The sequence below is a fragment of the Nyctereutes procyonoides genome, unplaced genomic scaffold, assembly GCF_905146905.1.
Source record: "Nyctereutes procyonoides isolate TBG_1078 unplaced genomic scaffold, NYPRO_anot_genome, whole genome shotgun sequence".
NCBI classification, from domain to species: Eukaryota; Metazoa; Chordata; class Mammalia; order Carnivora; family Canidae; genus Nyctereutes; species Nyctereutes procyonoides.
The window spans coordinates 4,173,958-4,186,115 of NW_026575139.1; the positions used below are offsets into that span (position 1 = coordinate 4,173,958).

A 12,158-nucleotide genomic window follows, 5' to 3' on the forward strand; every position below is an offset into this window, starting at 1 on the left:
CAGGTTCATGGTGATAAATAGGGATTGTGTTTCTGCCTGTGTATCTTATACTACGCCCTATAATCACACTGCATTTTGTATAACTCCAAGATTGATAAACTGCCCTTGGCCCAGATGAAGTAGTTCCTTGGCACAAAACCAGACCTGCAGGATGCTCGACTGGCCACGCCTTCACAGACAAGGTTGGCCTTGTTGGGGGCAGGTAAACATTCTGAGGACTGGGGGATGATCCTCATTCAGATGTTACTGGCTGTAACCATGCACTCTTGAAGACAATTTGGGATCTGGATGTCTGTACTGCCATCTAACTTAGAAAACATTCCTGATATCTCTGCCATGTATCTATTATTGTTACAGTCAAGTATCTGATCAGCAATTTTGAAGTGTAATTTGACTTTCCTCTCATATTCTAGACAATTTGAAGGATGGCTTTTTTACATTTTGTATATAAAACAGAAAAACAACTTAATACTTATCAAACTTCTGGAAGAACGCTATCTTAAACGTAAGAAATGATGGAAAAACTACAAAGAAAAAGACTTAATGACATAAAAACCTTAACCTTCCATAAATTCAATCTTTAAAAGATAAAAGGCAGATAGAAAAAATGTTCAGAGGGATCCCTGGGTGGCTCAGCAGTTTGGCACCTGCCTCTGGCCCAGGGTGCGATCCTGGAGTCCCGGGACAGGATCGAGTCCCATGTCGGGCTCCCTGCATGGAGCCTGCTTCTCCCTCTGCCTGTGTCTCCGCCTCTCTATGTGTCTATCATGAATAAATAAATAAATCTTAAAAAAAAAAAGAAAAGAAAAAATGTTCAGAGAAGAGAATGTTTCCAATGGATAAACGACTAAAGCATATAAACAGAAATATACTGTATACTATGTATTGGGGAGTGTTTTTAGTTAAAAAGGATGCAGAAAGGGATCTAGTAAATGTCTGTAAATCATTTAGGGATGAGGTCTATTTGGGAGAGGAGGTCTGCTTCTTTTCAACCCCTTACTCACCTAATCCAGAATCAGGCAACAGTATGCCCTCAAAAATTGATTTTTGAATGAAGACATGAAAATACTTAAGGTCTGTTAGGAAAATGGAAGAATTCAGGCAATAGTCTATAAAATAAAAAACTCAGAATACAACCTTAATCTGAGGAGTTTGATTCAACAGGACTTTTTTCCTAAAATCTGTGAAAAATATGTGCCTCAAATGTTCAGTTTATTCATGGGAATTTATCTTGAGCCCTATGCCTTTCTTAGACACTCTTTAAAAGGGATAGTTTGGAAGGTGCCTTGCAGACCTTTCCGAAGAGGTCACATTTCTATACTCCCATGAGATTATCTAGCAAGAAAAATAATGTGTTATCTTAATTGAAAAAACTCACAATTGAACAGAAAACAAAGTATTTTTCATGGATGAAGCAAGTTGCTTATAAATATCCCAATCAAATGAGTTGACAACAGAGATAATGAATGGACTCCCTAACTCATTTAGTTCCCAGCTTTGTGCAGTGGCAGTATCATAGCCAATGAGGTTTATCCGAGGCGCGATTATTGCTAACTGAAAACTCATTTAGGCCCTTCTGCGAAAGCCAAGTACTTGAGGTACATGTCAATATACATGCATTGGTGTTTAATTATAAACAGTGTGACAGAGAACTATTGTAAACTGTTAACATTTTTAAAAAAATCTCTGTAAAAACAGACAAAGAAAAAGAATGACTGAATGGCTCATTTTGGAAAAGCCATTTACAAACCTTCATTTCTACAGTCACGCCATTTTATCTGATCCCAAAGAATAGGATATGAGAATGCTATTATGCTATTGTTTTTTTTTTTTTTTCCCAAGTCTTGGTAGTGGCATTTTAATGGCTTCCATTGGTGGCTGGATGTTTTTTTTTTTTTTAAGGTTTTATTTATTTATTCATGAGAGACACAGAGAGAGAGGCACAGACACAGGCAGAGGGAGAAGCAGGCTCCATGCAGGGAGCCTGACGTGGGACTCGATCCCAGGTCTCCAGGATCAGGCCCTGGGCTGAAGGCAGTGCTAAACCACTGAGCCAACCGGGCTCCCCTATGCTATTGTTGATCAAAAGGTTAAATGTTCTATTTAAGAGGACCAGATAAAGGGTAATTTTTATCAAATAAGGAAATCAAAACAAGAGAAAGAAAGAAATATGGAAAAAAGAGAGTATCTGCTTCCAAAATCCTTTGCATCATAGTAATGACCTACACTAAACTGCCATTTTTTTCAACTAATTATATATTAAGGGGAAATAAAGATTTATTATTATTTTTTAAAAACTTTATTTATCTATTTAACAGAGAGAGTACAAGCAGGGGGAGTAGCAGAGGGAGAGGGAGAAGCAGGCTACCCATTGAGAAGGAGCTTGACTCAGGGCTCAATTCCAGGGCCCTGGGATCACGACCAGAGCCAAAGGCAGATGCTTTAACCAACTGCGCCACCCGGATACCACCCTTATCACCCAAGATAATTTTAAGATTACCTTGATTCTAGGAGCATTTCACAGATAATCTAACATAGTTGACATAACACAAGAAAATAGCTGTTATTATTCTTCATAGCTTCTGTAGCCTGCTAGCTTAAATCTCCTGCAGAATCAGAAACTGACTCAAACTGCCCTACTGTGCAGGCATGAGGGGGTTTTACTGCCAGAACCATTGACTAAGTAAATCAGAACAATCTCCAGCTGAAGAGAACCAGAAAAGCAGGGAAAAAAGATAATAAATATCTGCTTGGAGGCCTGGGGGAGGAAGACACATAAGAAACTCAGGAAAGTGAGCTCAGTAGTCAGAGCTACTTTTCCCTGGGGATGTTTGCCAATTCTGCAGGGAATGCTAAAAGTTTGGTGTTGGTTTACGGAGTAAAGGTTGAACCAAACATGCGAGGCCTCACAGGGACTGCATCTCAGTTTAGAAATGGCTTGATCCCCTGAGAGTACATTGAAGTGACTCCAGGTCCCAAGTGTCACTTTCGCCTGACAAAAGCAAACCTGAATTATCTTTGGCAGAGGAAAACATCCTCTTAGTTCTCAAATGATTTCTACTAACAATTATGCAAATTCCACGTCCAGCACAAAATTAAAAAAAAAAAACACACCAAAAACTAGGTATATAAGGAGATAAGACTAAATGAAAGAAAACCAAGAGAAAACAGACTTTGGACAGGACTCACAAATAGTGCCATAACTGGACAAATTTTAAAATAATTATGCATACCATATTCAAGGAGATAAAAGACAAGGTTGACAATTTTGGCAGATAATGGTAAACAGATAAAAAGAAAACCCAATGGAAATTAAAGAATTAAAAGATATATAACTGAAATGAAAAATTCAACTGAGGGGTGCCTAGCTGGCTCAGGGGGTAAAGCATGTGACTCTTGATCTTGGGGTTGTGAGTCTGAGCCACATGTGGGATGCTAAAAAACAAAAACAAAAACAAAAACAAAAAACCCACCCTTAATTGTTTAAAAGATCATTTATAGCAGACCAAAAAAAAAAAAAAAAAGTAAGTGAGGAGATATGCAGGTTGAAGGACAGAGACAAATAGAAAACAGAGAAAAAAGGTTGAGACAGAAAATCCAGTGAATGATCTAACATGTGCAATTGCAGACCCAGAAAGAAAGGTGAGACGGAAGCAATATTTGAAGTACTAATGGCTGGTGACTTCTAAAACAAAGGGAAGACGTCAGGATACAGACTCAAGAAGCCCTAAGCACCCCAATTATAAGTAAAAAAAAAAAAAAATCATATCAGGGACAGCACAGAAAAGTTGAAAACCAAAGACAAAGAAAACATTTTAAAAGCATCCAGAGAAAAACAGTACTTTGAAGAGAATTGACAGATTTAGTGGCTTCTCAATAGAAACAATCCAAATCAGAGATAATGAAATATCTTTGAAATGCTTAAGGAAAACAACGGCAAACCAAGAATTCTGTAAGTACCTAAAAGGACCTTCACAATGGAGGAAAAAGTTCTAAAATTAGATTGTGGTAAAAATAAATAAATAAATAAATAAAATAAAATAAAATTAGATTGTGGTAATCGTTGCAGAACTCTAAAGATACTTAAAAGCCACTGACCTGTATACTTTTTTTTTTTTTTAAGATTTTATTTATTTACTTGAAAAAGAGAGAGCGGGCACAAGCAGGGAGAGCCACAGGCAGAGAGGGAGAAACAGACCCTCCACTGAGCAGGAAGCCCGATGTGGCGCTCTATCCAAGGAGGCTGGGATGATGACCTAAGCTGAAGGCAGACGCTCAAACAGCGGAGCCACCCAGGCACCCCTGAACTGTATACTTTAAATGAGCAAATTTTATGCTGTGTGAATTGTATCTCAATTAAGCTATTTTTTTTAATGTGATGTAAATAATGACATTTGCAAACACTGTAAGAATCCCAGACCTGCACTAAAGGAATACATCAGGTGGAAAGAAATGGTCCTATATGGAAGTCTGGAAAGTGACAAAGGCAGCACTGAAGAGCTACGGGAGGGTGGGGGGAGGGTGACCTTTTTGATCAGTGCCAAAATAAATGATGCTGGTAAAAATGAAATGTAACCCCCTTTTCCACAAAAAAAAAAAAAAAAAAAAATCAACGAAAAAATTACACACACATACACAGTTACACAAATCAAATTCGAAGTGGACTGCAGATCTTAATGTGAACACAAAATAGCAAGATTTCTGCAAGGTGTTATAATAATCGATCTTCCTGATTTTGGAACAGAACTACAAATTAGGGGAGAAAAGACATGTAATACCCCCCTCCAAAAAACAACTGGGCAAAACATCTGAACAGGCACTTCGTAAAAGAGGCTACCAAATAAACATGACCTCATCAGTCGTGAGAAACAATTGTTTTTTTTATTTTTAAAGATTTCATTTATTTATTCATGAGACACAGAGAGAGAGAGAGAGAGAGAGAGAGAGGGAGGGAGGGAGGCAGAGACACAGGCAGAGGGAGAAGCAGGCTCCATGCAGGAAGCCCGACGTGGGACTCCATCCTGGGTCTCCAGGATCACGCCCTGGGCTGAAGGCGGCACTAAACCACTGAGCCACCCGGGCTGCCCTGAAACTACAATTTTCAAAAAAGATTTTATTTATTTATTCATGAGAGACAGAGAGAGGCAGAGACATGAGCAGAGAGAGAAGCAGGCTCCCCACGGGGAGCTGGATATGGGGACTCTATCCCAGGGCCCTGGGATCACAACCTGAGCCAAAAGCAGATGCTCAACCACTGAGCCACCCAAGTGCCCCAGGAAACTACAATTTTAAAACCACAAGGAGATACCACTCCACACTTACCAGGATGGCTAAAATTTAAGGCCGACAATATCTAGTGCTTGCAAGGACGCAGAGCACAAGAACTCTCTCACACTTGCTGGAAGGAGTGTAAATCAGTCACACACTTTGGAAACCTGGTATTTTCTGCTAAATTTGAAGATATGCCTATCTTTTGACCCCGAAACACCGCTGGGTATATACTCCACAGACAGTGCACGGGGAGGCACTGAAGTGGATTCAGCAGGGCCAAAGGGCACGATCCAAACGTCCACCAACAGTGTGACGGAAAACATGTGATGCACCCATACAGTGTATGGGCTGATACTGCAGATCAATAAGAAAATGGATGAATCTCAAAAACAACCTGAGTGAAGCCAGACACAAAAGAACACTTATCGCATCGCTTCGTTCCTATAAAGTTGGAAAAACAAGCAAGATGAAACCACAGGCACCGTAGGTGCGATGGGATGGGCGTTCAGAAGGTAAAATCACACAGGAAAAAAGGCAAGGAGGTGCTTATCCCACAAGGCAGGGTCGGGTTACCTCTGGAGAAGGAATGCCGGCTCGGGGGCGCCCGCAGAGCCCCGGCTGGGGTGGGGGGGTGGGGGGGGTGCGGGGGTGCGGGGGTCCTGCACTTCCTCGGAGCGCCTGAGGCCAAACAAGGGGGGCGGGAGGGGAGCGGGCCAGGGAAATCGGCTCCCGGGGCTGCGGGAGCCCGGCTCGCAGCGCCGTCGGGGGTGGGGGAGCGCCCGGGGGGAGGGGGGGAGAGGCCACACCTGCCCGCCGGCCTGGACGCCCCCCTCGCCTCGCAGGTGCCCTCCCCACGGCCTCGCAGGTCACCCCCCCCCCGCCCCGCAGGTGCCCGTCCCGCCGCGCAGGTGCGTGCCCCGCCCCCGCGCCCCGCAGGTATCCACCCCCGAGCCCCGCAGGTGTCCCCCGCGTCCCGCAGGTGCCCGTCCCGCCGCGCAGGTGCCCCCCTCGCCGCCCCGCAGGTGCCCCCCCCGCAGCGCAGGTGCCCCCCCGCGCCCCGCAGGTGCCCCTCCCGCAGCGCAGGTGCCCGCCCCGCCCCGCAGGTGCCCCCCGCCGCCCCCCCCGCCGTCCTCGACGCCCCCACACCGCCCCGAGGCCCCCCGCCAACGCCCCCGCGCCGCCGGCCCGACTCACCTCATTGTCGCTGCCGGGGCGGGCGCGCGGGGCCGGGGGCGCGGCGCGGGGCGCGGGGCGTTAGCGGGGGAGCCGGCCCCGGGCGCGGCGGCTCCGCGTCTCGCTGGGCTGCGGGGGGCAGCGGGGGCGCATCTTCTCGGGCGGGCGTCCGGGCCGCTAGCTGCGGGGACGGGCTGCGGCGGCGGCGCCTGACAGCTGGGCCCCGGCCCCTGCCATCTTGGCGGGCGCGTGCCCGGGCCGGCGAGTGCGCGCGCCGCCGGGGGCGGAGGGGCGGGGGCGGGGGCGGGGGCGGAGGGGAGGGGAGGGGAGGGGGTGCACGCGCCGAGACGCCAGGCGCCGGCCCGGGCGGGCGCGGGGACCGCCGAGGGGGCGGGCGGGGGCGCGCGGGCGAGCTCCGCCGCGAGCCGGGACCGAGGGGGCCCCTCCGCCCGCCGAGGGGGTGCGCGTGCTGCCCGCCGCCCCCGGCCGCCGAGGGGAGAGCGCGCGCCGCGGCCCGAGCCCGACACAAAAGGCGCGGGGCCCCACCGCCCGCGCCTCCGGGAGCCAGAGCCAGGGGCTGCGAGGGGCGGGGCTTTCGCGGAGGACGGCCCGGAGGGGCGGGGCGGGGCGTGGGGCCGCGCTGCGGGGATTGGGCTTCCCGGAAGGACGAGCCTCGGGGGGCGGGGCTAATACGGAGGTGGGGCGGGGCTAGGGGCGGGGCTTGGGGCCGCGCTGCGGGGATAGGGCTTCCCGGGAAGGACGAGCCGCGGGGGCGGGGCTTAGGCGGAGGCCGATCGGGGCGGGGCGAGGGGCAGGGCCGCGGGCGGGCGGGGCGGGGCTTGAGGGGCCGCGTTGCGGGGATTGGGCTTCCCGGGAAGGACCAGCCGCGGGGGGCGGGGCTTAGGCGGAGGCCGACCGGAGCGGGGCCGGGGGCGGGGCGCCAGGTCGGCACGTGGAGCGCAGAGCCCCACCCCGCGCGGGGCGCCCCCAGCATCCACCCAGGGCGCTTAGTGCGCGGGCTTCGGTGGCCGCGCCGGAGGCTTCCCGCTGTAGTCGTGGCGCGCCCCAAATGCTCGGACGCGGGGGCGGGCGGCCGGGATCCGGCGGAGGGGGGGCGAGCTGACGTCACCGACCACCGAGCCCTTTACCAGGTCTGGGACCGGAGGACCTCCCCTAACCCAATGGGAGCCCCATCCGGCGCCCCCAGACCAAGCCTGTGCAAAATCACAGCATAAAGCATGTTGTCCAATTCGCGTCCTTCCTGAAGGTTAGCGCGATCCTCACTGCTGCCTGGAGACCTTTCGGGGTCCCACTCCCCGATCGTCCTGCTTTCTCAATCTTGCAGCGGATGCTCCCTCTCCTGTGTGTCACAGTAACATTGAAGCTATAGCTACCTTCTTAAAGATTGGGTCCAAACAAGAGCCTATCAAGCATCTGGAGAAGTCTGGCATTTAGCAAGAGGGCGGGAAAGGGTCGCTATTTGACTCCTGGCCCACATGAAGAGGCTTTGTGAGGTATGTGATTTTCCCCAAGATACAGGAGGTGGGGGAGCTAGTTCTCCAGCCAGGATTTCTCCGACTCAAAACCCCAGTGCTCGTTCTAGTCCGCTGTAGTTGGACGTACTTCTCACTGGTGGCAGGGTGGGTCTCCAGGTGCTTCTTCCCTTCCCTACCCCCTGCCTCTCCCTCACCATCCACTTGTCATGAGTTCCTTAGTGACTGGTTGTCACATTTTCACTTTCTCCCTATTTGTTTGGGCTGGAGTCTTCAAACCGAAAAGATCACATCGATCCCCCATAGTCCTATTAGCAGGTGGAGAGGGTTTAGGCTCCTTCTTGCCTTATTTGTCTTTCTCCTGCCAGGGTCAGAGGTGGCTCTCTGCTATAGGGGAGACTTGTTAGACACTGAACATCACTACAAGCTCCGGGGCTCTTGGAGACATGCAGGTTGCTCTGCAGAGGCAGTGTTACCCTTGGTCAGTGCATTTCTGGCTGTGGGTGAACACCCCCCCCCCCCCGGCTCCCAGGCCCTCCGGGATATTGGCCTGTTTATTCCCAACTTGGTTTAAATTGAAGCTTGTGGCCCACTCTGACCTCCCTGCTGCCTTGGAGTCTGACAAGTTGAGAATGTCCTGTAACTGGAAAAGGGTCACCGGACCATGTTGGTAGTACATTTACTGTAGAACAGTAGCATCAAAGGTGAGGGGCATGCACCCCTTGTCAGCCTTTCCCGTTAACTCCCAATATCCTGGAACAATAAAGACAGGAGGACTAGAGAATAGTGATACTGGAAAGGACCTGCAAATCCTTCTGTTGGTAGGAGATGGGGTGTGGAACACCAAGAAAGTAAAAGGGCTCCAACATCACTCAGTGAATTCACAAGATCAGCAGTTGGGCTCCTGGCGAGATCATTTCTTAGATCTGGGGTTTGTTCCTCAGAGGGCTTTATGAGAAGCAGGAAGGGCTGGGGAGGGCAGGTAGGGACTCCTGGCGCCCTAAGCAGAGCCCTGCTTCTCCACGAATGGGTGTTGGGTTTTGCCTACCCAGCCCAGGATGCTGATGAAGGAGAGCTCCATGTGTTGCTGCTCCACCAGCAGTGTAGACCTCTCTGAGCCTGCCTTTCTCACCCCACAGATGGGACTCCTACATTCTTGTAGGCACTGCTAAGGAACAGCACAACGTAGGCTCCTGAAAAGAGCCTTTCCACCCTCTACCAGCAGCCTTACTCCTGCCTCTCCTTCCCCTCCCCCTTAACCATGCAGGTTTTGAAACCAATCTACTTAGCACATTTCCTACTTGCCGAAAAAGTCCTTATTCCTTAAAGGTACATGAATTCATGTTTTACATTCTTCTGATAAAAAAAGAAATTAACATTACTTTTGACATGTGTGACCCCGATACGATTTGTCTCTGGAGGTCGCCTGTCCTTGGACTTGAAAGATTGCTCACCAAAGTCAGTGACTTTATGACACATGATGTGTTTGGGTGTAGGGCACATAGCCAGGCCGACTACCCATGGGGCAACTGGGAGGCCCTCCCAGACTGGTTTTCCCATTTGTGGGGGAGGCAGGAAAGACAGGCTTTCTGATGTTAGCCCAGGCTTGTTGTAGAGCCGCAGACACATAAAAGAACCAGGAAGTGCTCAATGGGTATTTGTCTAACCTCCTGTCCAGAGGGTGAAACTGAAGCCTGGCGATGACACGGACCAGCAGATAAAGAGCCAGATGAACACACATTCCAAATTTCAGGACTGCCTCCATAATCCCCTGATCCCTCCTTGTTTCTTGAAGCTTTTCCATCCTGGGGTCACTCTTGAGGAACCAAGCCTGTGGACCATCTTCTCTCTCTCTTGGTGTTGCCAAAACAAACCTCACTCACCACAAATAATCCAAAGAAACACAGTTGCTTTCGATGATTCACCAACCAGACCATGTCTGATTTATATTGACAGCATAAGTAAATTACTAACTCATGCCAGAACCCAAAGTGAAGATGTGCTTCTTTGAAGATGACAAATATCTTATTGACCTTGGGGACCACCTGTAACACTGCACCTTTTTTTGAAAATCCTCCCTCACACCATTAACCTCATTGCCCAACTCACTTATTACCAACAGTGTTTTCCTTAAATATAACACAGTTTGTTTTCAAGCACTCCTTCATTCAAGGTTTCTTGAGCACCTATATGTCTCTGCCTTGCTGAGGCCCAGCACACTGCCTCTGTCTACCTGGCAAACCACCTTCAACTCCCACCCAATATGTCACCTCTCTCCCAGACCCCTCAGTGCCCCCTTCCCACAGAGCTGCATGCACCATCCTCCAAACTGCTTTGGGGTTTGGGGGGTCAGACCCATCAGACCTTTACCATCCCATATTGGATGGTCTTTTTACTTGCCAACTCCCTCATAAGACTGTGAACTTTGGGAGGGCAGCAAGCAGGTCTTATTCCTCTTTGATCCCATGTCTGTTACGGCACAGAAATGAGGAGACCCTGTGGGCTCTTCACCCTCATCCAAGCAGTGCCTGTAGGAGGTAGGGACAAGCCTGCAGGCATTACATTTTGGAAGCCACAGCTCCTGCCTGTGCTCTTCCATCTGTCAGGAAACAGAATTGCTTCTAGCCCATTTTGCCTTCCCCACACTCAAGGATGGCCTGTGGCTCACCACTGGAGCTTCTCTTTTGGCCCCACCTCCCAGGCTACCTGGCCTCAAAAAGCAACCCTCCTTAAGATCATCTTTCACTTTGAAGGCTCAGGAAGGGGCACCTTTTGGGAGAGGGGCCTGTAGTGGTCATATGGGGATGACTCCAGCTTCCTGATGAGTGTCTCAAAGGCCTGGACCAACCAAGGGGCAGCTTGGTCAGCTGTATGTGTGTTGGGGGGCTAGAGGGGGGGACCTTGGGTACCCCTTCCAGCAGAGGTCAACCTCTTAGAGGCACTCTTTGCAATGGGAGAAGCAGACTGAGGACCCAGGTGGGAGAAGGCCTGCTTTCGGGAGGAGGCTGGAGCTCCATCCTGCTATCCCAGGCTGCCTGAGTGTTCCCACTTAATTAAGTTCAGAAAACTGAGCCAAGTGCATCCCTCAGGTCATCCTAACCAGCAACCCTGGAGAGAGTTGCTGATAACTGTTTCCCAGGAGCCCCAAGGCTTTTGGGAAAGAATGTCCCACTCAGCCGCACCTTAGGGATGCCCAACCTCCCTGGGCCTTCCCAGCCCGGGAGATCAGGTCCCAGCTTGCCGTGGTGTCCACTGTCATCCCTGGGGAAGAAACTCCCTGGCCACACCTCCCTGTCAGCTCTCTCACACCTGCTTAGAGATCCTGACAGCCAGGCCTTTGTGGGGCCAGGAGGCCTGGGCCTCTGAGCACACATTTTAGGGGACTTGGGAAATTTGAAGGCTTCAATCTCCTTACATGACGTTCTCCCAAGCTGAGTGGTCAGCAAGTGGCATGGCCAATGGAGGGAATGATAGAGAGTCAAAAAGATCTTGCATGGGATCCCTGGGTGGCACAGTGGTTTGACGCCTGCCTTTGGCCTAGGGTGGGATCCTGGAGACCTGGGATAGAATCCCACATCGGGCTCCCGGTGTATGGAGCCTGCTTCTCCCTCTGCCTATGTCTCTGCCTCTCTCTCTCTCTCTCTCTCTCTCTGTGTGTGTGACTATCATTAAAAAAAAAAATCTTGCATGAAAGCAATATATGAACACAAAGTAATTCTTGGGAATAAGCATTATTATTTCAAAATTGGAAAAATGAATTAGAGGTAGTGAAAAACAGAAAAGACATCAATCTAAAACTAAGGTTGGCACACTTTTCCTGCAAAGGGCCAGATAATAAATATTTTTGGCTTTTTGTAGGTCATTCAGTCTTTGTCATAACTACTCTATGAGGCCATTGTAGTTTAAAGGGAGCCATAGACAATCCACAAATGAATAGATGTGACTGTGTTGCAATAAAATTGTATTTACCTAAACAGGTGGCAGGCTAGAGTGGGCCTGCAGGCCATAGTTTGATGACTCAGGCCCTAGAAGATCAAATGAAAAAAATTACTTCGCAAGCAAAGTACAAAAGAAAGAAATGGAAATTATCACTGATAAAATAAAACACGTAAATGATAGATTCAAGAGATCTAACTTCCCAATAGTAAGAATTCCAAAAGGAATGGAAGGAGGAAAAGTCATAATTGAGGACACAATAGATTTTTTAGGTCAAAAGAGCTC

General features: G+C 49.5%; 1 protein-coding gene and 1 pseudogene across 1 annotated transcript in view; one reads left to right on the plus strand and one right to left on the minus strand.

The window, feature by feature from the left end:
• EVL (Enah/Vasp-like) overlaps positions 1-6,744 on the minus strand; it is a 144,432-nt gene extending 137,688 nt beyond the window's left edge. Inside the window, exon 1 of the mRNA XM_055304149.1 lies at positions 6,466-6,744. Coding sequence (XP_055160124.1) covers positions 6,466-6,470 — 5 coding nt within the window. The 5' untranslated portion in view covers positions 6,471-6,744. The remainder of the gene's footprint in view (positions 1-6,465) is intronic.
• On the plus strand, positions 1,494-1,698 carry LOC129496501 (U4 spliceosomal RNA; annotated as a pseudogene).
• Positions 6,745-12,158: the final 5,414 nt, after the last annotated feature.